At 45.4% G+C, this 27,049-nt stretch overlaps 1 protein-coding gene across 2 annotated transcripts; it reads left to right on the top strand.

Moving 5' to 3' along the window:
• Window positions 1-1,501: 1,501 nt before the first annotated feature.
• Window positions 1,502-26,350, top strand: LOC137159614 (CD59 glycoprotein-like). Of its 2 annotated transcripts, XM_067558098.1 has the most exons (5): window positions 1,502-1,731; window positions 9,119-9,204; window positions 9,782-9,859; window positions 14,655-14,756; window positions 24,659-26,350. In XM_067558098.1, the coding sequence occupies exons 3-5, from the start codon at window positions 9,796-9,798 to the stop codon at window positions 24,853-24,855; spliced, it is 363 nt and encodes a 120-aa protein (XP_067414199.1). In that variant the 5' UTR covers window positions 1,502-1,731; window positions 9,119-9,204; window positions 9,782-9,795; the 3' UTR covers window positions 24,856-26,350. The 2 variants fall into 2 exon arrangements, with proteins under 2 accessions (XP_067414199.1, XP_067414198.1); XM_067558097.1 differs by lacking the exon at window positions 9,119-9,204 and having other exon boundaries at window positions 1,504-1,731.
• Window positions 26,351-27,049: the final 699 nt, after the last annotated feature.

Raw genomic sequence — 27,049 nt, 5'->3', positions numbered from 1 at the left:
CAGAAAGATCAAAGTTTCAGTGCCCGATATAATGCACAAGCAGACGAATTGGCAAAGGTGGGAGCCAAGACGGGCTCAATATGGACTGTCCCAAGCGATTGTCCACCTGTGGCTGCTATTCGCAACCAGAAGGTAAAGGCTCCTGACTTAAAAACATTGCAGGACGCTGATGCCCAAATTGTCTGAAGCACCCCACCTACACCAAGCTCTTCCTGGCACAGTTCCCTATTGTCGGTGCCAAAGAAGCAGCATAGAAAACAACATGCTGTAAGGGGGGCACTCCCCAGTAACCAAAGGAGACACGAAAGGAGCTAGGGATGAGGGAAAAATTTCCAGCACCGGTGCACATGACACACACCTAACCTGGATTGGACATAAGCAACACATCTCAAAGAACAATAGTTACAAAAGGTTAGTAACCATTTTTTGGCAGCTTTCTGAGTCTGACTGTGGTGCACAGTAGCAGATATCTGCCTGCATTTGGCAGGGATTCCTGGAAATTTTGCCCTGAGAGCAGACCTTTTGGTTTGATCTGATACTTCAAAGTGCTGTAAAATCTACAGATTTTACTTTTGAGGTACTGTCTATGAAAACAGCATTAATTAATGGGAAGTGGAAAGACTGGAGTAAACAACAGCGTTATCACAGTGTAACCATGCCCTTGACCCCTTTCAATGGGACTGTGTGTGACTAAATAAAAACAGCATAGCTGCAACTCTCATCAGTGTCTGCATGATGGAAAAGATGGCTGAGCATCAGGAACTGTACCTATCACGGAGCCCTATTCTATACACTGGCTAATGTCGACAGTGACTGCTGTGTGAGGATTCTGCACTGAGTGCAGTGCCTAGTCAGCCTTAGTTCTGTGTTTTAAGGAAGTTTTGAGTAGTTAATTGTTCTAGTATTTTGCCCAGGAAATTCCAATGTATGGGATTCCACTATTTCCCTGGGGATGCTTTCCCACAGCCTAAAACCTTGCATTATCAGCCTAAATATTTAGATCTTAATCTCATCCTATTACATGTAGTTATATCCTTCTGTACTAGGCTACTTCTGCAGCCTTGATGTCTACACTTGTAGCTGGTTAACTGGTCCCTTATTGGAATCTCCCAGCCGCTTGCGTTATTCCCTTCACCTTTTAAGAGGTATTATCTATTAATTTGGTTTAGGTGCTGTTCACTTCTTCAGCTCCTTCACCAAGATGCTAAAGCGTGAGCAGCCCAACTCATCCCAGCATGGAGGAGAAGCATCTGGAAGGGCTGCAATCCCAGACCAAAGTGAAAATGCCACTTCTCAAGTGGGGGTGCAAATTACAAGAGGCGGAGGAGCTGAAAGAAAATATATTCCTTAAGGCACAGCCTGAAAAAGAGGGGTCAGGCCTACTCCCTGAAGCCAATGGCCCTGGTACGGCTGGTTTAATAGAGGGAGCAAAGGGGAACCCTGCTGAAATAAACACACACTTGGGCTGAGCAAGCTGTAACGCGCACTCACACACGAGCGAGAAAGAGAGAGCACATGCCCGGATGAAAGGGGGCCGTTACGTCGCATGGGAGGCAGGTGGGGGGGTTCTGCACCCCCATGTCAGAAGAAGCAAAAGCCAAGGGGCAGGCTCCGCGCTGCTGACGCAGCTGGAAGGGGCTGGTCCTGGGCCGCTTGCTGCAGCAGATGCTTGGTGAAGCTGGCAGGGGCGCGACGTGAGTGGGGAGCTGCCCGGCTGCAAGCGGGGAGCAGGTAGGAGGCTGCGGGCGGGTACGGGAGCGCGCGGGGGGGGGGGGGGGACTGCGGCGGCTGAGCCGATGCCTGCAGGCTCGCAGGGCTGATCCGGCTCTTGCGGGGAAGGGGAGCCTGGAGGCAGCCACGCGCTGGAGCTCGGGCTGCGGGGGGACAGCGGCGGCTACGGAGGCAGCCCCTGTTCGCCCCCCTCGCCAACCCTGGCTGCACAGCCCCGCTGTCACTCCGTGCGGACGCGGACCGCTTCTGGGGGAGGGGGGGGGGTTAGCTCCCTGGGCAAGACCGGCCGCGCAGCGGGGTAGATTGCAGCCCCCCGCTTGTGGGCGCAGACAGAGGCAGCCGCCGCGGCGCAGCTCTGCAGACCCGGGGCGGGGGCGAGCGCGCGGGGCGCAGTGCGGTGGTGCCCAGCGCGCGCTGCTGCACTAGGCGGCGGCTGGCAGAGGGGCCGGGCCCTGCCCGGTGCGGGCTGCGGCTAGCCGGGGGCTGCGGGCTGGACGTGGGCGGGGAGCCGGGGCTCGCGGAGGAAGTTTCTCGGGCTGAACAGAGAAACCGGCCCCGGGGAAAAGCTAACCCCGCTGCAGGGGGGCGGACGCGGAGCCTGGCTCGGCACTTCCCCCAGCCCCGCTCTTCCTCCCCTCTGCCACCCCAGCTCCCCCTCCCTCACCGTCCCCCTCACTGCCCGCCCGGCGCCGCCGCCCCTTCCCCGTCCAGCATCCCTCCTCCTCTGCCAGCTCCACGCTCAGGTCATGCGCTCTTCTGGCCCGCTCTACTCTCTCTCTGCGGAGGCGGGAGGAGTGATGCGGCTACTGGGGGGGGGGGGGCGATCCGGGGTCCCCTGGCAATGACAGGCTCGCCGCCCTGGCCCGAGGGCTCCCGAGGAGGGGAGAGGTACTCCCGCTCTTCAGGTAGTAGGGTTGGCTGGAGTGTGGGTGGGTATTTATGGCTGACTTCCCCCTCCTCCCCCCATGGGCTCTCTCCACTTTTTCTTGTGGTAGGAGGGGGAGCAATCCAGGGGCGCCATTTCAAATTTTTGGGGTGGGGTCAGCAACTTTAACGATGATTCCAAGGGTTACTTAGGCACCCAAAAACTTAGCAGATCCCGTAGGGCCAGCTCTGGAGTCCCTGGAGTCCCCTGTGCATGCCCTGGTATATGAGGCACTGCAGGTTCCTTCTCTCCATCCATGATGGTTGCTGGAACTAGCCTTGCTCTCCGCAAGTACCATTCCCCCTTCTTTGAACTCTTTGTTATTCAAAGTATTTTAGTTAGTTGTTAAGTGTTGTTAAGTGTAGTTAGATAAGAAATTCTTGAGGTACTTAGAGCGGCCAGGCCATGGATTTAATCCATATGCCTCCTGCGGGAAGACTTTCCTGCTCAGCAACCCCCACGATCGATCGATGCCTTAAGTGCTTGGGGGAAGAGCACAGGAAAGACAAGTGTAAGATATGCAGGTCTTTTAAACCGTGGACTCAGAAGGACCGAGAGATCTGGTTAAAAGCCCTGCTCATGGAGGCAGTGCTCTGCCCCGCGTCTGAGCCGTCCCTCTCCACTTCAGCACCGAGCGTCTCCTTGGTGCAGAGTGCACCACCAGCATCGGGCTCGACTCAGCACCGAGCAACATCCCCGGTGGCGAAAAAGAAGAGGCGGAGCGCGGACACTCCCCTGAGCTGTCGGTACTGGCAGGGTCGAGTGCGGAGCTGCACTGGCCATGGCCCGTCGAGTTTTGTCCGGTGCCTGCCTCTCCGAGCAGGGAGCCTCCCCCGATTCCTGGAAGTGGGAGAGTGCCCCTGCTGACACCATTGACACAGGAGGCTCTTCAGGTGGCAAGAGCCTTGTTGGCCTGCCTATGCCACCTCCGCGTCCCCCCTTCCCCCCGCCGAGGCTGGAGAAGGGGCTGGTGTCCCCGGGGCAAGTTGGCGTTGGGTCCCCCCCGAAGGGCGGTGGAGATACCCGGTATGGGGAGGAAGATCTTCTGCCAGATGGCCACCAGGAATAGAGCGAGGATGCTCCCCCAGCAGTCGCTCCAGGTCGGCGTCATTGAGCCGGCCTGCTTCGACTCGGGATGTGGAGTCTCCCTCTCGGCGCCGATGTCGGTCCCTGGCACCGGAAGCAGCACAGGCCAAGAGGCAGCACTGGTTGAGGGCTGCCAGGCGGCGCTCAGACAGCTCCTGCTCCCAGCACCGAGGACTTCGCCCGCACTGAGGCGGCGCAGAACCCAGTCACCGTCGGAGGACTGGACACCAAGGGGTTCTCCTGCACTGAGGCAGCGCAGAACCCAGTCGCACAGTGAACACCCTGCATCGTGCAATCCCTGACGCAGAACACAGTTGCCATAGTCAGGCTCGGCACCGCGGAGTTCAGAGTGGCGCCGGTCTCGATCACCAAAGGGTAAGCGGCACCGCAAGTCATCGGTGCCGAGACAACATTCCGGTACCTCGAGCTCCTCGGAGCGCACCTCTACTCGCAAGCACGGAGGTGGTCCTTGTCATCTTCCAGGTCGAGAGGACGGTCCCCAGCATCAGACGGCACCACGGGTCTAGTGGCTCGGGGTTCCACGGGGGTAAAGTCATCGGGACAGCCGACACCCCCACAAGGCGCCACAGCCGGAAGCAAAGTCAGCCCCAGCTTGGCCCCAGGATCAATGGCTGCAGCAATGGCTGCAGCAATGGCCTTATTGGGCCCCATGGGGCATCCAGATGGGACAGGGGCCACAATCCATCTTGTCAGCGGGGGTTTGGTCCGTGCCTCCAGCTCAGGAGAAGGCCCATAGACACCACTCCTCGGATGAGCAGTTGGACCCCATGAAGGGACCCTCTATGGGTTCATCCCTTTGTCAGGTGAGGGAACACCCGCAGGAAGCATCTTGGCAGTCCTCTTCCTCCTCACCAGACAAGGCAGTCTCCCGGGACCATATGGCTGCACTGGAGGATTTCAGGGCGCAACAGGAGCTGCTCAAGAGGGTGGCCTCTAACTTGGGGCTGGAGGTGAAGGAGTTAGAGGAGGCCGATGACACCGTCTTCGGTGTGCTGGCGGCGGCTGCCCCAGCGAGGGTGGCCTTACCAGTCCACGACAGGGTCCTCAAAATTGTAAAGGCCCTGTGGCAAACCCCTTCCTTGGTCGCTCCTACGTCAAAGGTGGCAGAGAAAAAGTATTATGTCCTGGCCGAAGGGTTTGAGTATCTGTTCACTCACCCGGCCCCGGGAACCCTGGTGGTAGATGCAGCCAACCAGTGGGACAGGCAAGGTCAGCCAGGTTCCACTCCCAAGAACAAAGACAGCAAAAAGCTGGATTTGTTTGGGAGACAAATTTATTCAATGGCAGTTCAGGATTGCCAACCATCAGTCCCTCCTGGGCAGATACAGTTTTAAGTTGTGGGACTCCCACAGGCGGTTTGCTGAGGCCCTGCCCCAGGACCAGGCCGCAGACCTTACCACCATCCTGGATGAAGGAATCACGGTGGCTAGGGCAGCGCTCCAGACAGCCAGTGACACTGCTGACTCACCGGGTAGGGCCATAGCTTCTGCCATTGCCGTGAGAAGGTGCTCATGGCTGCAATCCTCAGGCCTGTCCCAGAAGGTACAGCAATCAATTCAGGACCTTCCCTTCAATGGGTCGGCCCTATTCTCCAATCAGACTGATGCAAAGCTACACGGTCTGAAGAATTCCAGGGCCATGCTTCGCTCCCTGGGCCTGTACACACCCCAGGCTTCCAGGCGACAGGCATGGCCCCAGGCGCAGCAGCAGCCAAGGCCTCCATCTCGGCCCTTTCAACCCTCTAGAAATAGGGACAGGAATAGGGGGTTCAGAAGTAGAAATCAACCCCCAAGCTTGCCCACAGCCCCCCAACAGGGGCCCCCCAGGGGGTCGGACAACAGTTAAATAGTTTACACCTACCCCACCCAACAATCCTCTCTCTACGTCCCTCTTCAGGGACCCCTCTCACTTTCAGATGTCTAGCCTCCCCAGCCACAGGCATTTCTCCATCTCATGGTGGCTGGCTCCCACATACCAGTTCATTCCCGGGCAATGATGAAAGATGTTCCATTCGAGGAACTGGTCCAGTCGGTCCCCCTAATTTCTGATGCTTCCAATGTAGGATGGGGAGCCCGCATCAGCGCCAACCTAGGCAATCAGGGGCTCTGGTCGGGGGAGGAGAAGCTCCTGCACAGCAACGTGAAGGAGCTGAGGGCCCTTCGCTTAGCATATAAGGTGTCCCTCTGATTCCTGACAGCCAGAGTGGTGCAGGTGCTGACGGACAGCACCGCAGCCATGGTTTACATAGACAGGCAGGGGGAGAGAGCCTCTCGGCCCTCTGCACGGACTCCCGGGAGTGAGGAACAATGAGGCAGATAGCCTCAGAAAGTCGTTCCTACCCCGCCACGACTGGTCACTGCATCCAGAGGTGGTGGCTATGATCTTCCAGAAGGGGGGCATTCCCCAACTGGACCTATTTGCGTTGGCCTGGAACACAAAGTGTTTGAGGTTCTGTTCACTCCGAGGTCGCATGACTGGGTCAATTTCCGATGCGTTCCTCATGAACTGTTGCACCCGGACCTGGACCCCCTGCACCCTATGGCCTGGAGGCCCTGTGGCTGGCAGAGGGAGAGAGAGTCTGCTCGGTGCAGGCCCCAACTCCTGCTTGGCAGCAGGAAACCTTCTACACAGGTCATGTATCGGGCTAAGTGGCAGCAGTTTATCTCTTAGGCGGAGTCTGGGGCAGTTTGCCCAGCCTATCGCCTTAACAGGTGACCCTGGAGTACCTGCTCCAGCTAAAGCTCCAGGGTCTGGCACTGGCCTCGCTGAAGGTTCACCTGGTGGCCATTTCAGCCTTCCACCAGCAGCTAGAGGGGAGACCACTGTTCTCCCACCCCATGTCAGTCAGGTTCCTCAAGGGGGTGGAGAGGCTTTACCTGCAGGTCTGTGACCTGGGGCCTCCCTGGGATCTCAACCGGGTCCTCTTGAGACACACGGAGCCCCCCTTTGAACCCATGGCTTCATGCCCCCTGCTCATGCCTGCAGGGAAGGTAGCCTTCCTGGTGGCCATAACCTCAGCTAGGAAGGTCTGCAAGATTAGGGTCTTGACCTCGGAGCCCCCTTATACAGTATTCTGTAAGGGTAAGGTGCAGTTGAGGCCGCATCCAGCCTTCCTGCCCAAGGTGGTTTTCCAATTTCATTGTAACCAAGATAATTTTCTCCCCGTGTTTTTCTCAAACTGCACGGTTTGGAGGAGGAGAGGAGATGGCAACTCCTCGCGGGTTACATCATGCATCAAGTTCTGCGACCAGCAGGCAAGGGTGTCCCTTCTGAGAACCATCACAGCGTACTCAACCAGAGCTCAAGCGCCGTCGCCCAGCAGGCGACAGAGGACGTAGGATTCGGCAGAGCCGTGCTGAGGGCAGCTCACTGGTAACTCCTACGCACCTCCAAGGTATTGCTTGTTAGTCACCTATAATGGCATGGATATGAGCAATCACTCGAAGAAGAAAACAAGGTTACTTACCAGTAACTGATGTTCTTCGAGATGTGTTGCTCATGTCCATTCCACATCCCCCCCCCCGTCCCCACTGCCGGAGTTGGCAGAAAGAAGGGACTGAGGGGGCGTAGGGCCAACAGTGCCTCATATGCCACGGCATGCGCGGGGGACTCCAGGGGGCACCAGAGCCGGCCCTACGGGATCTGCTAAGGGGAAAAAAGTTCCGGGAACTGTGCATGGTGGCATGCACTCACCTATCGTGGAATGGACATGAGCGACACATCTCGAAGAACATCAGTTACTGGTAAGTAACCTTGTTTTCTTGTCCCAAGATCAAGCCCAGTATTATTAAAATTACTGTTCGGTTGGGAGCTCCGATCTGCACAGTTGCAACACTCACACTTTAGGAACTCTTCTGTACTTACAATAGCTTATTAATACATTTAGTACACTCACAAGCACTCTAGGATAGCATGGTTGATAGAGATAATACAGACAGAATGTACATCTGAACATCCATATGCTCGGACTATCCCTTGGAACATGACCTGAAATGTCTGAAATATCTTCCTCATCATCATCACCTACCTCATCATCGCCATTGGCCATTCTGGCACCTCCCAAAAGCTACATCTCTCTCTCCTCCTGCACACAAGCTGGGATAGAACTTTTATAATATGTTACGCTGATGCCACTATGTCTAATGCATATTCATTAGGGGTTTCTCCTCTCTTCCTTATTTATATTTCCTCACCCTACTAATGTTTCTCACCCTCATATAGGTTAGTATATTAATGATTCCAACTAATTATCACATACTTCAGTTTGCTGCCATGGCCCTCTTGTGGTCAGACATCTACAGATGTTCCTACCCTAAAATATCCAAGAGACGATGTTAGCTCATGTTCCTTTGGTTGGCTGGGTCATTATGGACAAACTTCCCCTTAAACACTCTATTCCCAGTTCCACAAAATTTAGGGGTGACCATTGGGCCATTTATCTGTGCCAGATTTCACAGGCCTCAAACCTTCCACTAACTGCTGAAGTGAATGTCTTACAGGATACAGGCCAATAGGTTCCTTGCATTACTGCTGAATAAAATAAGTGCTAAAGCTACCTATGGACAACACTTTGAACACAGAGAAATACTTGTCCACTTAAATTATTAAATGCAAAAAATCTGCATTAATGCAACTTTTATGTTGCACAGTTTCAAATCACAAAAAGTCACAACATGCAAAGTTAAGGTTGCAATAGCAATATTACCTTGGCCACATTGCATTTCATTTTCTGTATTCTTTATGGTATGTAACTTATGACCTATATATGCCCCAAAAACAGTAATAGAAAACAGTATGTGTGTAATATGGCCTAGATACTGATACTGGAACCTTGACTTTTTATGTTCTCATATTGTATTTTTTTTAAACTGTGGAATCTTGGGTGGGTGAGGGGGTGTCAAGATTTAAATTTTTATTTAAAAATCTTAGTTGTGAATTAAAAAAATTCCTTAATATTGCACAAATGCAGTTTTTTGTATTTAATTTTCTACTGTGTGTAAATATTTCTAGTGTGTACAGTAGGAATCCACTTATAAGACTTTAAGTGCTCACTCAAATAGGGGGAGTTTGACAATCTTCTTGTAGGAAGAATGATTATGAAAGGATGTGGAGGGTCATAAAAGTTCTGATTTTATTTGCAAAATTATGTCTCTGATTTGCCCTTTGTAGATGCCTGGATATACTGTGCCAAGTTCATCCATGTTATAACTCCATTGGTTTTGGCAAAGTTGCTTCAGGGATAGATTTGTGCAGCTGCCCCCCCCTCCCCCCTCCCATCCCCCCCCCCCCCTGCTTTTTATATATATTTTTATTGTACTGAACCTTAAAAGCCTGTTTATGAAATTATGCCTTTAGAAAAGACGCTACATGCTCTAAAAGAAATGCCTGGGCTGCTGCTCTGTGACTTTGGCTGTTCAAGTATAACCGTTGGAGAAGAAGAGGTAGAGAGAATTGTACTACTAAAAGGAATTGCATTGTGCTCCAGCAGAAAAGTCTAGTTTGGGTTGTGTGGGTCATCGAGCATAGAAAATAAACAAAAAATAGAAAATTCAGAGAACAGAAATCAGTATATCAGGCATATCTGTGACCTGCCTCATGGTGACACAATGACCCAGATTTCCTTTCCTAGTTACCTGCCGCATCCATAGGCAATGATACTCTGGAGATGTGATATCTTAAGTACTTTGCAAACATCAAGGGTCTTGTCCAAAGCCTACTGATGTCAATAAGCTTTGTGTCAGATACCAGTGAATTACCTTTCATTACATCCTCTCTGTATAGTAGATTAATATTATCCCAATTTACAGATAAGGAAACTGGAGCAAATAAAAGTTATGTGATTTGTCCAAGGCCACAGAAATAGTCTGTTTGGGCCAGGATTAGAATTTGGGAGTTCCTGACTCGAATTCATGTGTTCAGACTTCTAGACCTTACCCTTTTTGAATCAACATTTTCTCTGGTTTTAAATATTATAAAGTAAGGAACATGTAACCATTTTTAATTTGTTCTTGCTTCCAGATTCTGGAAGAAACATGAACAAAATGAATTGTATCCTGCTCACTGTCTTCATTGTTCTGATTGCTTATTGCAGTTCTGGTAGGTATTCTGGAGGTTCTGCATTAATGCTTTTCTTACGTACATATGAATGTCACATTAGACAGGTAACATAATGTGGTCATAGATAGAATTCATTGTTTATTGATACAGGTCTGGGGGAAGCAAGGCAGCTTATAGAAACATGCAGCATTTCAGTGTCACTTTCTGTGGTGAGAGCAGGTTCGGGGGGAGAGGGAGGGAGATGGATTTCTGTAACAATGTTTTCAAGGTGTCCAGAAGCAGAAGCAAGAATGCAAGCACATAGTGAGCCTCCCATAGCAGTATAGGAAACAAATATCCTGTTTCATTGATATAGTATCAGCAGAAGGTTGCCAGGTGTAAATTGGATACTAAGTATTGCGCAGAATTGGAGAACAAGGGGATAAAGACCTTGGAAATATTTGGTAGAGGCAGATTCAAAACTTTCATAGTATAGGTTTTCAGATGTGTAGACAACTACAAAGTTGCCTTCAGGTGGGTGGTGTGGTAAAACTTGCTAAAGAAATCTCATGGATCAGCTTTTGGGGAGGCCAAAATTAAATTTTAATTTAAAAATCTTAATTGTGAATTTAAAAAAATGTAAACTTTTTAAAAGAGACTTTTCAAAGTTGTCTGTCTCAGTATGTGAACTGGGTATGGGTTATTTTTAAAGAGGTTAGGACTATTTTCTTAGCCTTTCCCATCCTTTTCCTTCTTGCTTGGTTTTCTCTCTCTTGTCCTTTGTCAGCCTATGGAAAGGAAATCTAGGTTTTGGCTTTTGTTTTGTTCCCCAAGAAGGATTTTTTGGGCAGTGGGTCACATGGTATCTGTGAGGAGGATGGCTGCCTCATCCCAGACCTCCTCACTTCCCACATATAAATTAATTTCTAATAATTACTTTCCTAGCAAATTGGCAATACATTTCTGTCCTAAAAGTTTAAATTAATCCCCTGGATAAACTTCAAACTGTTGAATATGGATTGCAATGGAAAAATGAGAGGCAACAAAAGGCCTAAGCTGAATCACCTAAACAGCTGAAAGGGGAAAATACAAGGCCACAAAAGAACCTAGCTTAGAATATTGCAGCACTGAAAGAATTCCTCACAGACCAACTGGATTAAATCTCAAAATATATTTGTGGCCTCTCTAAAGATGTATGTGATATAAAATCCCAAATGGCTCACTTGGAAAATGAGTTACAAAAGACTGTCATTGAAACGAAGAAAATTGAAGAAGGAACGGCCTCCTTAAAACTTAGACTATACATACTGGAAGAAAAACGGGATGCCTTAGAAAACAGATCTCAAAGACACAACCTTTGCCTCTTGGGCATTGCTGAGGAGAAGGATATTATTAGCTTTCTTCAGAAGCTTCTCCCTGACATACTTAAATTGGACCCCCGGCTGCCCCTATTAGATATTGAAAGGGCTCATTGAATGTTTGGTACTAGAAGGCAGGAGTCTGGCAAGCCCAGGCCATCATCTTCACGCTGCTGAAGTTCACTGATAAAGTAACATTAATAAATGCTGTCAGAAAAGCTGAAACCCTTATGTACAAAAGCCACAGAATTTCTCTTTTTTCCTGACTTCTCAGCTGAGTTTAACAAAAAGAGAGCTGCGTTCAATGGCATGAAGCAAATCCTGAGGGGGACCAATGTCAGATGCAGCATTAAGTACCCATTCATCTTCACTATGGATTTAGCAGGCTCCACAACATTTTGTAAAACTCCCTCTGAAGCATGGCAATCATTTCAAAGACTGAGACTGAATTTAACCAAAAATAGCAGATTTTTTTTAATCATAAAAAACATATCTCAACAAGTGGCTTTCCTACGCATCATTGTAGGTTTGGTAATACTCACTTATATAATCTTCCAGCTCCTAGCAGATCACCAGTGAGACTGAACTCTTCTGTTCATCAACTTTAGAACTAAGCAATAACAACTATATAGCACTGCAATGCACAGAGTAATAGTTTAACACAGTGGTTTCCCAACCTGTGGCCCGGGAGCCAAAAGTGGCCCATGGGGGCTTTCAAAGTGACCTGTAGCTCCCCTCCCACTGGCTGCAGAAAGGAGCCACTGCCTAAGGATCCAGATGGAGTGCATTTCTGCGGGGCTAAAAGACAGGTGCAGGCTCCTTGCTGCGGGAGATCAGCACTTCCCTCTCCCGACTGTAGCAGAGAGCACAGCAAAGCACTCTGCCTACGTCCAGATCAGCTCTCCCTTCCCCCAGCTTCAGCAGAGAGCAAAGTGCTCTGCCTGGGTCCCTACGCACTGGGGTCCCTGCTGGAGCCAGAGGGAGAGGAGCACTGATCTCCTGTCCTCCTGGCTGCAGAAGGGAGCCACTGCCAAGGGACCCACATGGAGCACACATGCAGAGAAAGCCTTTGATAGGGTTGAATGGCCTTATTTAATGGCTATCCTAAAAAAAAATTCAAATTTGGACCAATATTCTTAAATTGGGTCAGCTTATTATACAACTCTCTTCTTGCTTCATTATCAACTAATGAAATTATTTCTCCCACATTTCAACTACAAAATGGGATATGACAGGACTGTCCCCTCTCGCCCCTCCTTTTCAATGTCTGTCTTGAAGCACTGGCAAGGTACACATGTTAGAACGCAGCCATTGAATGTCTGACTATAAACAGGAAAGAATACTAAATCAATTTATATGCTGATGACATTTTTGTACTACTGAAGAATCCATCCTCATCAAGCCCATTATTATTGAACGTAGTTGATATTTTTGGAAAGATATTTGGTTTTCACATTAACTTGAATAAGTCACAAGCAACGGATATATCCAAAAGATTAGATTCTTCTCTGTTTCAGCATTTTCCATTTCAAATGTGCAAGGTAATAACTACTCAGGTGTTAAAATTTGTCCTAATCTTCCCAAAATTGTTTTTTATAAACTATATATTTAAAAAAATTTCAAAGGATATAGCGAGATGGTGTCTCCTCCCCCATCCTTACTGAGGAGAACAGAAATAGCCAAAATGAATATCTGCACGAGAATGACTTTTATCATTAGCCTCTTCCCTTTCAAGGTCTCTCTCCCTTGCGCTTTGGTTGAATAAATAGGCTTATTATGCAATGTATATGTGATTAAAAATGCATGTGTTCTAGAACACCATATTCAGTGCTCTCTTAAACTATATGTGTTGCAATCTTTCCTTCTCCAAGTTGTATATTTTAGGGGTGCTGGATGAGCAGGTATTACCAGTTAACATTGAGAAATGGATTGCAGTAAAGTAGACAAATGAGTTATTTTGAGAAAATGGAAATCTGCAATTCCTCCTTCATACAGAGATTGGAGACTGCTGCCCTAATGGAAAAATGTCTAATAGAAACACTTGGGAAAAAAATAGCAAGGCTTTCTGGTCAGACATTAAACTATTGCATGCTTTTTGCAGTTTTGTATATATTAGTCCCCAATATTTATAGATTATGTTCCGACTTATATATCTATTTAATCACTTCAATAAGTGATGCCCTGCATGACCTCAATGGGTTCAGGGTTCTTTTGTTTTTGTTTTGTTTTGTTTTTTCCAGGTTTTACAAATAATGAACAATGAATGTTGTTGTTTATAGGCTATTTCCATCTTGTGCGTTATTTATATAGGTTTGGTTTTGTTATGTTATGTATTTATATTTTATATAAAAACAATACAAATAAAGGTTTTTTTAAAAAGAATGATTTTTGGACCATCATCCTTTACAGCTGTATCTTTTCAAAGAAAGTTTCTCCTGAAGCTCACTTGTTATACAGAAACGAACGTATTAGAGACAATATTTTCAAAAAAATGATTTGATGTTATCCTTTTCTTTTCTATTTTTAAAATGGTAACCAGCAACATTCATTTTTGTCATGGTATGAAGGGTTATAGCTGTTTTAGGGTACAGCTTAAAGATGGGATCACACACATTTGAGCAAATCTGACATTGCATCTAGCAGGGGAACACCAAGGATAGACACATTGCATTTGCTTCTTTGAAAAAAAATCAGTATCATATATTCCAGGGGGAACGTAGATGAGATGGGAGCAAGAAGGGTAAAGGAAAAAAGAGCATAAGAGACAAGGAAGTTAATGATGTGGGAAGATGAGGGTGGTGAATACTAGGGGTCAGGATTAAGACAGATATTCTCAGTAGAGTGTTGAAGATTTATGAGAACAGAGATGAGGAGGGAAAAAAGGAGTAAGAAATTAGTGCATGAGATACAAGGCAGTTAATGATAGGAAGGGAGTGTGCTAGTGGTCAGGATTAGACAGATGTTATTAACATGGTGCTGAAGATTTAAGAGAACATGCATAATTCAGGACAGGGAAAAAAAAGTAGGAAGAGAGTCATTTCATGGAACAGAGGAGGAGGGATGATGAAAAGGAAGAAGGGGGGAAGAAGTAATGAAAAGGAAAGGACAAAGAGCTTGATTAAAAGGATAAGCAGTTCTGCATTGATATCACCAGTAAAACAAAGATGTAGGAAACTTCAGGTTAATATCCGTGGGCTGATAAAGCTGAAGGGTCAGACTATATATTGCAGCAGTTGGATGCCGTCCCAACTTGCTTTATTTAAATGCAGCTTTACCTATTTCCCTAAACTGGGTTGAGAAATTAAGAGAAACTAATAAATACTTTGTAGTTTAAAGGTGCTCTTGCAGTACTTAAAAAAGAATAGTCTTTTTTTTAATTTGAGGATTTAAAACAGTTTGGTCTAACATATATTGAAAAGTCCTTTATGAGAACTTTGAATTTATATTAGGAAAGCAGCTGGTTCCTATGTAATGATAAAATTACTTTTCTCGTTTAGGATATGCTCTGAAGTGTTACGTCTGTGACAATAGTCCCGTGCTGTGTTCAACCAATGCTACCTGTGCCCACGGAGATGATAGTTGCTTACAAATCAGGCTTGGTATGTATACTATCCCACAGAATAAAATAAATACAGGTAAATTAACTCATTCAATGTCTGTAAATTTCCAGTCTGGAAATGTCAGATTTGTTAATTTAACTCAGAATGAAAGACCATTTGAATTACATGCTGATAAACGATTCTCAGTATATTTTAGTTTTTTTGAGCAACTGAGGAAGATAAATGGTGGTGTGTGTATCTGATGTACAACATTTGTCATTATAAATCCAGAAAAATAAAAAAAAATAAATTGAAGTAGTCAAGCAAATGAATTAACAAAAGCAAGGCAGCGTTAGACTAGTGGATAAAGTGCACTTCATGTAATTTGTTCTCATTATAAATATAGCTCAGTTAAACTGATGGTTGAAAAATTCACAATAATGAAAGCATACTTCAAAAAATGAACCATTTCTTCTGCTATCAGAATGTCATACTCATGTATCTCTTTAAAATATTGTCATGAGCACCCAGAACATTGGGTGTACACTTTTTTATTGCAGAATTGTAAAAAGTCAAATATGTATATAATCTAGCAATAGGAGTTAATGACCTGAAACCATGAATCTGCCTGAACAAGGTTATTCCTTGTGTTGAATGCCAAGTGCGGATGACATAAACATTGCACTTATTCTTCACCTTTTTGAGAAACAGCAAAGGAATAGCAAGGAATAAGGAACTATAGGAAACCTTTTAGGAGGAAAGTCTGTTTTCTGGTCTTAATCATGTATTTTCCATTATATAGTTTATACTTCCTAGTAGTAAGGAAAATGCTAAGAGGCACTGGAAAGCAGCAAGTACTTCAAAGCCACTCCAGCTGAGGTCTTATAAATGATATTCCTTCAGAAGAGAGGATTATTGAGGGAGAGAATGTTCTTCCTGAGAAAGAAGCTCAGAACTGAAGCAGCTGGCCAGACTGTATAGAACTACTTAGTCAGACTGTAAGTGGGCTATCACTATGGGCTTGATTGAAGCAAACTAGCCTAGAGTTTTGTTATTTCTTTAAGTATAACCTAAAGGAAGCCAGTGACTATAAGTTTCTTTTGGACTTGGATTTACTTCAAATCTAACCTTTTAAAGGGATAGAATTGTTGGGAGTAAACAGCCTTCCTTGTCAGAGATCCCACACTGCCCAAACCACATCAAATGTGGCTTTGCATCTTGCATTTCCTAGGTTGGGGTTCTTACAAGAATGGCTGGAAGGTCATATGGTGAGCTGTAAACCGAGCCTTTAACTGAGGGCTTGTCTACATGAGAAAGTTGCACTAGCTTACCCTAAAAGTGAGAGTTTAAATTGATTCAGTTAAACTCATGTATTGGCTTAAGAAAATTAAAACTGAAATAAGCCATTCTTAAACTAGTACTATACAAAATTGTCCATAGAGCCTTTTGCATCAGTTAAACATCTCACCTTTTAAAATTAGACAGCACCTAACTCCTTTTGTAAAAGAAATGACTGCCAGACTGAAATCTGTTTCTCCTATCTTTAGATTCCATTCCCTTTCCCCTGACCCCATTTCATTCTTCCTCTCCAAAATACGGATTGGCTATGGTGTTTTGTGATAATGGGGAATCTTTAAACCCTCCCATTTCTGTCCCTGCCAAAATGTAGTGAAGCTGCAAGCTAGTGAATTCATGAGTATGAAGGAAACTTCACTGGCACAACTAGAAAAGGACAATATTATGAGTGGTGTTTTTATTAAACCATAGGCTCTGTCATGAGAACTGAGCACAAACTGGGCATTATCCACCAATGAATAGTTCATCCCAGATTTCCCTTTTCAGAATCAGAAAAATCAGTATTTGAGGAGTAAAATTAGGGATGACTGAGAGACTCATTGTGCTGACTTGCAATGCATCTGGAAGGAAGGGATTCTCCCATTCTTCAAGCCTCTCCTGTTTTGTCACATCCAGTGCTGTTGTAGATCAGAATGACCCACCCAGTTCCCATTGGTCTTGCACGAGTTCCTCCACTTGCGCTAGGGTAGCTTGAGTGAGAGTGGTCACCAATTACTGTCTGAGCTGGAGCTGGAGGGGTAATTTCCAGCTGGGGTAGACATACTTATACTAGTTTTGACTAAACTAGTGTACTAAAAATAGTAGTGTAGTTGTGGCCGTACAGGCGGTGAGATGGACTAACCTCCCTGAGCATGTACCTAGGGTCTTGGACAGGATTGTACTCAGGGCAGCTAATCCATCCTGCTGCTCTTGCAGCTGCAGCTATGCTTCTATTTTTAGTGTGCCCACTCCAGTGTAGACATACCCTTCGAAAGACCACTTCAGCTGTGTTGGAAAAATATTCCAAATGAGGTTCGTTAGCCCTGCACCAGATAGAAAAGAGATCCAGGCAGGTAGTTGGGCAGTCTCCAAGTTTTATTTCTGCAGAGGTCGGACACTTCCCAGCAAGTGGTCAGTGTGAGACCTCGAAGGCATGCTCTCTTGCATATTTATACAAACATAAACATAAACATAAAATTACATATGCATAAATTCTTAATGCTCATTGGTACACTCAAATTATTATTATAATTGCTATTGGCTTTACACTTTCTACATCTTCTAACTATAAACATATGCATAATATAAAAGATAAGGGCAGAAGATTTCAACATATCTGTCAAAATTGTCTAGTCTATTTCCCAAGACTGAAGAGAAAGCAAAAATTACTTAAGGCTGACTCCTCATTTCTCCTGTTAATCTTTCTCTCTGACCTTGGCAGAGATAAGCACCATAAACACAGGAAAAGGAGGGGGTGGGTGATTTCAACAGAAAGCAGAACACTAAAACAACTAAAATGGAGTATCTGTGGTCAAGCAAATAATTATTTTCCTTCAATCCCCCCTTTGAGCCATACTGTATCACCAGTTTGGCTCACTAAAAAAAGCTTGATCTACTCTTTGTTTAAGTGCAACAATGTCAACCTGAGTCAACATTTGCAGGGCAGGAGTGCTGGGTTTTACAAATCGGGTAAAAGCAGAACACACAAAGGGCAAATTACCTAAGCATTGAAAAAAAAAAACAACATCCAAAAATACAAATTACAACAAACAAAACAATATAAAAAAATAAAAACTTAAGCCATTGCATATCTAGTAACCATGCAGTTAACCAACCCCACAAATCAAATTTACCATCAGACTGCTTGATTTTTTCTGCTAAATGGTGGAGATCAGCTAGACGTTTTTCAGTCAATGAACTGTGGTCTGATAAATTAAAGCAACACATTCCTTGGAATTCTTGGCATCCATGATTATAACAAAACAAAAAATAATCTATTGCAAACTGATTTTGCAGGGTGGCATGGCGAATGTCTTGTAAATCCTCAGCCATGGCTTGAATCAAAGTGGATGTTAAATTAATAGATTTTACCAAGGCACATGCCACCTTGGATATTTCTTTGTAATTAATAACAGTAAGTCCGGGGACACCCACTAAGGATGTAGCTAGGGAAATGGCCTCAGCTTTAGAAAGCAAATCAACTGAATCATCACAGTCAGGACCCAACTGCTGCAGGGTACGCCATAGGCGAGAGGGATTAGGGGGCAACACTGCCAAGGCAGAGGTTACTCTGCCTATAGCACAGGGACCTCCAGTGGCGTTTGCAGGAACATAAGTATAAGCAGTTAAACCACAAAATAAAAACCACCCCTTTGGTAAATAAAGGGGAGTGATAAAATGACTACTATAACTAACACTACTACATTCTAATTCTTTAGTAGTGGTCACATTAACACACTTCTTAGTACAATTAATAAATTGAATACAGTCATGGGCTCGAGTTAAATTATGTAACTGAAAGGTGAGTTGATGGGCATTGGTCCACTGTGGCTGGGGCTTAAGAGTGGATCCCCACCGGGGCAGGTCCCCCACTATCCAGGTAGAATTGTTGTAGCCTGCTAATTGGGTATAGGCATGAATATTGGAAAAATTACAGGCTACCCCAATAAAACAAGTGGTCAAAGACGACCCCACATTATCTCCCCCCGTCATTTAAAGCAGTACAAGCCATTTCTACCCACCAATTGTTATGGGATGGATGGATCTGGCTTTGATAAGGGATATCTGGGGTGGAGTCTGGGGTGGAGCTCCCATGCCCTGTAATCAGCCAGAAATAACAAAGGGTGAAAACCAGAGGGGAGGCAGAGGTCTCAAAAACCTGGACTTTCACCATTTTCTCTATTCTCCAGCATAAAAATAAAATGTCAATAATAAGCCCACTGATCACACAAACAAACAAAAAATTTCAGTAGTATTTTAGCTCAATAAACATATTCTAGGTTGGTTCAGTAAATAGAGCAATAGTCCATTCATTAGAGTCTGGCTGTTGAGTTAGCTTCAAAGGTGGTACCACAGCCGGGGTACTGTCATCATATATTGCTGGCTTCACTTGGGAATGGTGGATCCAGGCGGACTTCTCTGCAACCTTTACTGCTGTAGGGTAGTTAGCAGCACCTGGAATGGTCCTTCCCAAACTGGCGTTAGGGGACTGGAACGTCTGGGAGTCTTTATCCACACGCGGTCACCAGGTTGGTAAGGGTGCACCTCACAATCTAGGGGAACTGGCTGGAGTAGAGCTCCTGCTTTCTGTAAGAGTAAAAAACGCTTACGCAAGGATTTCACATACTCATATAATTGGTGATCCCCTCCCATAAGAGTTCTAGTGAGAAACTGAAATTGCTTTGCCATTGCAGGGGGATGTCCAAACAACTTTTCATATGGGCTAAGACCAATATCTTTCCTTGGCCCATTTCTTAATTGAAACAAAACAATAGGTAGGACCTGGGGCCACTTTAATTGTGATTCACGGCAAAGTTTTCCCAATAGGGTTTTTATTTCCCGGTTTACCCTTTCCACCTGTCCCGAACTTTGTGGATGGTATGGGGTGTGTAGTTTCCTGGTAATTCCAAAAGCTGCATACACCTCGTTCAGGGTTTCTTCAGTGAAATGGCTGCCTTGGTCAGAGTTAACCACTTGAGGGAGCCCGAACCTAGGGATGATCTCCTTTAACAAAAAAATTCTTACAACCGTTGCAGTTGCTTTTCTGCCGGGAGTAGCTTCAACACAGTGGGTTAACTGATCAACAATCACCAGCACATATTTGTAACCTTGGCAGGCTGGCAAGGAAATAAAATCCAATTGCAAGTTTTCAAATGGTAAAACTGTCCATGGCTGGGCACCTTCTTTTAGATCTTTCCGGGATACTGCATTAAAGGCTTGGCAAGTGGGGCAGGATTGGATTACCCTTTTTGCTACCTGATGGACTCCAGGAGCGAACCATGTACGCAGGATGGTATCTGCAATGGCCGCCGCCCCATAGTGCCCCTGGCTATGAATCTGCTGGCACATGGGTCTTAATAAAAGAAAAGGTAAAATGGGCTTACCTTGGGGAGTCCACCATAATCCCTTCTTTTCCAATGCCTCATAAAGCCTTACCCACCAGGCTTTCTCTTCTGCAGTTATGGCATTTGATATTTCATTCTCTTGCAATCCTGGCACGAACACTGGAGCACACACACTCAGGGGCAGTGGCTGTAGAGCTGCTTCCTTGGCTGCATAGTCAGCTTGTCTATTCCCTTGGCTGATGTCATCCGTAGCGTTGGTGAGAGCCGCACAGTGCATGACTGCAATTTCTCTGGGTAACATAATGGCATCCAGCACGTCTTCAACCTGTTTGGCGTTAGCAATTTTACTCCCTGTAGAAGTGAGAAACCCTCGCTGCTTCCATAAGGCTCCTACAGCATGGCAAATTCCAAAGGCATATTTAGAGTCAGTATAAATATTGACAGCTAAATCCTTGCTTAATTCACACGCCTTAGCTAGTGCTACTAGCTCTGCTGCCTGGGCGCTGAGTGAAGTTGGTAATGGTTCTGCCCACAGCACTACGAATAGGGAGGTCACTGCTGCTCCTGTATATCAGTGACCCTCCCGCATAAATGAAGAGCCATCTGTATGGTTACTGGCAGTGCTGATCGAAGGAGTCCAGCGTCAGTGGTATTCCATCCCCACAGGGAATCAGGCAGGCTCTGTAATTCTTTAGGCAAAGTTAGTTTCCTGTCTTCAGCACTACATACCATCACAAAGTTCTCCAACTCGTCTAGGGGCATATCTAATTTCACAGCACCAGAGGAATCACAATGCAAAGTGGCCTTCAGTTTACACAGCAAATCCCTCCCCAACAAATTAACTGGAGAGGAATCGGTCAACAAAAACTGATGTTCCACAGTTAAAGGTCCCACAGTAACTAATTCTGGTGCAGTCTTAGGAACTTGCATAATTGTTCCCCCCACCCCCACTATAGCTTCATTCCCAACAAGTTTGTATCTGCTACATTTGCATCTACCACCAGAACCGACTTTGTTGCCCCTGTATCAATTAAACATTCATAGTTTACATTCCCCACTGTTATGGTTACATATGGTCCCCCCCTTTTTATAACACACAGGTATATTTAAACAACACAAATTATCATCACATGCACTTTCAGCATCCTGGAGCTCGAGGTTTTCCTTTAAAAGTCATTGTGAATAAGAGTATCCCTGGTCAGGCATAGTCGGTTGCCCTCCAGAGGGAGGTGGAGGAGGAGGTGGGGGTACCCCTTGCTGGTATGATGAGCTGTATGGAGCTGGCATGGCAGTGTAGGCATTAACTTCTGAAGCTAGGCGAGTTGGGCAATCTCGCTTAAAATGTCCTGGCAGCTTGCACCAAAAACATACTGGCGTTTCTCTTGTATTTGCAGCTTGCCCCCCCCCGCTCTTCCTCTTGCTCTCCCTCTCTGGGTCAACATTGCATTTTGCATGGTCACAGCTAACAGCTTGAGCTCATCCTGTTTTCTTTTCCCTTCTTTCAATTGTTCCTTTACCTTTCGTCCTTCAAACACATATGTGGCAATCCCCCTGATTTCTGATATACTTTTTCCGTTCCATCCTGGACAAGATTTGTGAAAATAATTTCGTATATCATTAGCTGACTGATTTACAAATGCTGCAGCAATAGCCTTACAATCCCTTGCATCATCAGGTTTAAGCGGGGCATATCGAGTTGCCCCTTCACAAAGCCGCACATAAAAGGCATCTGGGTTTTCATCAGGGGCTTGAACAATTTCATGAATTTTTTCCCAATTTATAGGTTTCTGCCCTGCTTTCTCCATAGCTTTAAACAAGGTTTCACGAGCATGGATAAATAAATTCCAGTTGGCATTATCGTTATAATCCCAGCCAGGGTCTATCTTTGGCCAATTGGCATTGTTTGTATTGTCCTCCCCTTCAAGCTTAATAGTTTCATCCACAATAGTTGCCCGCTCGTCAGCGGTAAATAAGGCTTCTATTAATTGTCCTATATCTGCCAGGGCGGATTATGCGTTAGGACCTCTACAGGTTAGGACCTCTACAGGTTTCTCAGCCCTGAACTTGCATCCTGTGCAGGTATGGCCGGGGCTTGGCAGGGGAGGGGAGTCACAATTCCTCATGCTGCTTCGTTTTTTTCCTCCCAGCCTTCTCTTCCCCCCCCCCCCCCCCCCCCCCGGCTTCATCTTCACTGATATTGCTGCAGCTGCTGTCGTCCTTATCTAAATCTCGCTTTCTCCCACGGCCACTTTCCTTGCCTAAGTCTCTACACCCATCTGCTTGAAGCGGAGAGGAGACAAAAAGGGAGGGGGTGGCTGTCCCTCCTGCGGCAGGTCTGCTAACTTGTGAGGCAGGGGTTGGTTGAACAATAGCTGGTAGGGAGGCAATGGGGGTAAAAGGGGATACAAAGGCTCAGGTGGTTCCTCTTGTTGACTTTTCAATAGCAAAGAGCTTGGAATATAAGGGGGTGGAGTTTCCCTCTTAATTGAAGGCATTGTCTTTACAGGGCAAGCTCCAGTAGAGAGATGCGCCCATCAATACCAATAATCCATCTGCCTCGGGGCTTTTTCTTCTAGTTTATGTCTTAGTTGTTGTAGCTTGCAATAATCAAAGGTACCATAGGTGGTCCAAATTTGGGTATCCTTGTAGTAGTATTTCTGCCATTCTATATTTAGTTCTAGGACTCGAGTTTTCTTCATTCCTTTTAGTACCGGTAAATTTCCCACAGCCCATGCTGCTAACACCGTCCCTAAGGGACTGTCCTCAGGGATTTTACTTCCTCCGAGCCCCATTTCCCGTCCACAACACTATCACTCCACACACACACATACTACATACTCTCTGTGTCAACACAGCCTCGGCTTTTGTCCTCTTAAGGACAGGTCAGTGAACCTGATCCGAGCCCTTATCCTAGTACTTAAACTAGCACTTATTTCTCCCGTTCATACCTTGTGGACGACCTGTGCACAGAACAATTGGGGATGCGCTTATCTCTTTAAAATAAAACACACCTCCGGAGGATTTTGCAAAAACAAAGTGACAGAATAGAATAAGCTATGGTCTCTTTGCGGGAAAAGAAAACAAAGTCCGCCACACAGCGTTTCTGGCCTTAGAGGACTTGCCTCGAACCAGCTGGACTGCCTGCAGATAGGTCAGCCTGTGTGCCCAGTATCCAGAGAGACCAGAGAGGGACCCAATAATTGGTCCTGGACAAACCAGATAGAAAAGCTGAGGAGATTCCGTGCACGAAAAACCTTGTGCCACCCAGGACTTTCGCGCTTAATAGCCCTTAGGCCCAGCGCATGGCCACTGTCAAGGACAGTGCTAGGGTGCCCGTTTTGGAATCTCCTAAGAAAACCTGACAGACACAACACAAAACATACAGGTACCTGAATCCCTTGGAGACTGTGAGACTGCAAAGGGTCTCAACTGCTTTACAGCCTTCCCGCGAGTTCCAAACCCAGTCCAAAAGCCCTCTGGGTGAACTCACCCTATTGCCGGCTGGGGCGTTGGCTGGCGCAGGAACTCAGGGTTGGTTTGCAAGGCCGTCCCACCAGAGTCACCAGAATTGTTGGAAAAATATTCCAAATGAGGTTCGTTAGCCCTGCACCAGATAGAAAAGAGATCCAGGCAGGTAGTTGGGCAGTCTCCAAGTTTTATTTCTGCAGAGGTCGGACACTTCCCAGCAAGTGGTCAGTGTGAGACCTCGAAGGCATGCTCTCTTGCATATTTATACAAACATAAACATAAACATAAAATTACATATGCATAAATTCTTAATGCTCATTGGTACACTCAAATTATTATTATAATTGCTATTGGCTTTACACTTTCTACATCTTCTAACTATAAACATATGCATAATATAAAAGATAAGGGCAGAAGATTTCAACATATCTATCAAAATTGTCTAGTCTATTTCCCAAGACTGAAGAGAAAGCAAAAATTACTTAAGGCTGACTCCTCATTTCTCCTGTTAATCTTTCTCTCTGACCTTGGCAGAGATAAGCACCATAAACACAGGAAAAGGAGGGGGTGGGTGATTTCAACAGAAAGCAGAACACTAAAACAACTAAAATGGAGTAACTGTGGTCAAGCAAATAATTATTTTCCTTCAGCTGCTAATCCAATCACTCTGTGTATTTTATGAGTTGTGCTAATTCAAGCTATTGCCTGTTACTGCATCTCCATTGCATTATTAGCTCGAGAATCAGCAGCACTTAAGATTCAACCCAAGCCTCTGACGGGCCAACTAGCTCGAGTTTTTAAAGCACCATTTCAGTCGAACTAAAGATTTGTGTGTAGACAGCAAGTTAGAGGCAATACTCAAGTTATATCTCAAGCTAACACTAACCTGAAGACAAACCCGTTGTCGCCTCACATATTATGTTCCCACTAGCATGTTGATAGTGCGTGTTCAGAGAAGACTGAACATGTTGAAAGGAGTTTGAATAACAAGAACTGGGCATGTTCAGACCAAGGCAGTGATCCTACCTTTTTCCACAGAGAAAGAAACTGTATTGTATCCTGCTTCTAACTTTATTTTTTAATTATTTTTTAAAGCTACATTGAAAACCTATGGCTGCTGGAAACGCTCCCGCTGCAACATGAATGAGATTGCTGATGATTTTGCTGTTGACCATTTTGATTTCTACTGCTGCCAAAAGGACTTTTGCAATGAGAGTCCAGCCATAATGGCTAGTAAAACTACCTTCAGCATTGCGACTGTGATGACCATGATCTGGATGCTCTGCTTTTAATCTGGAGACAAAAAAAAACCAAACATATTTTTTTCTGTTTGTGTTTCTAAATGTTTTTCCCAGTTCTTTAGCTATGGGGAGGGAGAGTGTTGCCGTCTGATTTTTAAATCCTGTTTCACAAAGTGCTTTCTATTGGATAAATTACTGTCAACAGCTATCTGGAAAAAAGGGCACATTGTTTGTTATCAGTCAGAGAGAGAGAGAGAACATTTTGTGATGTCACATTTGGAGAAAAATACCATCTTTTAGAAAAAGCTGTATATGGAAAAAACATGGAAAACTGTAAAAATTCTTAAACTATAATTTCTTAATCTTCTATGAATTTGCAATTATGTTTTTCTGTCTTGTCCAATATGTTTTATTATTCTTCATCCAGTGCATTTCCCCGCTGTTCTTTAGAAGTGAAGTTTCTTATGATCTTATTCATATAGTTGAAATCCTGGTTCTTGGTGAAATATGATTAGCTATGATTTGCAAATGAATTAAGAAGCCAATGAAATGGCATTATTTTTGGAGAAAGCTTTTGAGTGTTTTATAATTGAAAATTAAATTGAGGTGCATTTTATGTAAATGAGGAATGCCTTGCCTCTCCATAGAGTTCTACAAGTATGCAGGCATGTGTCATTGCTGCTTCAGTATCCTATGTAAATTTTACCTTTTACTTATGGTGGCTTTCACAAGTAGGATTTGAGCTGCACAGGTGCTTTGCATAGCAAACAACTTTGTTTATTCAGAGTTGTACACAATCATTTGGCCTTAGCCCTGATATTTTTAGCTGAAAAACAGTTAAGAACTTAAAAGGGCATGCCTAGCAGAATTTCCAGTATGGATATGCTTTATTTAGTTTCTGCTTGAAAATAGATTCAGCAAATGCAACTAACTCTTAGGGCTTCTGTATGTGGATGTTCCAGAAATAGACTTGTAGAACTTCTTTGTGCAACATTTATAACTTCTAATACTTGCTTATTATTGCAGCTAATAAAACATGTATTGCATGAAAAATGCTCATTCTGTACATGGAAAGAAGGCTTTTGACACAGCCTTGATCTTGCTGCAAATTGTACTGACTCACTAAGTGATGGGGATAGATCTTGGTGCTTTTACTATATTTGGGCCCCTCTCTTGATTGATACTCTGTATTATCAAATCTTCCCCTTCTTCCTTAGAAAGGCTGTAAATGTCTTTCAGGGTTACTACCCTACTTTCCTTGCAGAAGAGGTGGGTCAATTACCAAAGACATTTCTATTCCAGAGATCCTTGATCTGTGGTATCCCAAGTCTCCTATGGTGACCAGTACACTTCTGCTTCGCAGCCATAGCTATGAGCAGATGAGGGCACCATATTATTCCTTGTAGAATATATGACAGTTTGTTTTTAGTTTCATTTGGTCAAAATTATTTCAGCTATTAGGATGTTCTGGAATTTGTCTGATCATTCAGAATGTGAGTGATGATGGTGGTTTTTGATTAATAAAAAAGTACAAAAATAAACAAAACTGAGATAAGTATGCTTATTTACCAAAATGCTCATTACAGTTAGGAAGAAAATCCTATGTTGGGAAATGAGAAACGTAACCTTAAGTACTTCATAAGGCTAGGTATCTGGGAGTGGAGGCTACAGACATTCAAGAGCTGTTAGCTGTGCTGGAAGCGGTTCTTTCATTAGGAAATGGTGAGGGTTACTAATCCAACTTCAGGCTTCAGACTACTCCTTTTGTCTGGGTAAACTAACAATATACAGTAGGGAACATTCCAACGCTGGGAGGGACAACAGACTAGATCATTGGCTCTCAAACTCGGGGTCGACAGCCCTGAGGGGTCGCAATGGGGTCATGTGGGAGCTGTGAGCTTGGTGCTCCACCACCCACAGAGCTGTGAGCCCTGATCCCAGCCAGGTGTGGGGCTGTGAGCCTCCCTGCTTCCTCTGGCAGAGGAACAGGGAGGGAGCAAGCAGTAACACACAAATGCTGCTCACCTCCCTCCCCCAATGGTCCTTTCTGCCCCTCCTAGGGGGCTGTGAGGAGGGGAAGCAAGGAGCAATGCCAGGGCTCCCTGCAGCTGGGTCACTTTCCCTACCTGGGCTGTGCTGTGAGGTGAGCATCAGGTGCTGCACTGCTGCTCTCTGACCACCCATTATACCTCCCAAGTGGGGAAAGTGACCTGGATGCTGGAAACCCCTCTCACAGCCTCCTAGA

The sequence above is a fragment of the Emydura macquarii genome, unplaced genomic scaffold (assembly GCF_026122565.2).
Source record: "Emydura macquarii macquarii isolate MOO-44397 ecotype Brisbane River unplaced genomic scaffold, CSIRO-AGI_Emac_v2 contig_1876, whole genome shotgun sequence".
NCBI classification, from domain to species: Eukaryota; Metazoa; Chordata; order Testudines; family Chelidae; genus Emydura; species Emydura macquarii.
This window is presented reverse-complemented; position numbering and strand designations above follow the sequence as displayed.

What these genes read in the sequence shown, in the direction of transcription:
- LOC137159614 (XM_067558098.1), top strand. Translation starts at nt 9,796, where the DNA reads ATGAACAAAATGAATTGTATCCTGCTCACTGTCTTCATTGTTCTGATT. An exon ending in GATTGCTTATTGCAGTTCTG is followed by an intron (nt 9,860 to 14,654) that starts GTAGGTATTCTG and finishes TTTCTCGTTTAG; the next exon opens with GATATGCTCTGAAGTGTTAC. An exon ending in TTGCTTACAAATCAGGCTTG is followed by an intron (nt 14,757 to 24,658) that starts GTATGTATACTA and finishes TATTTTTTAAAG; the next exon opens with CTACATTGAAAACCTATGGC.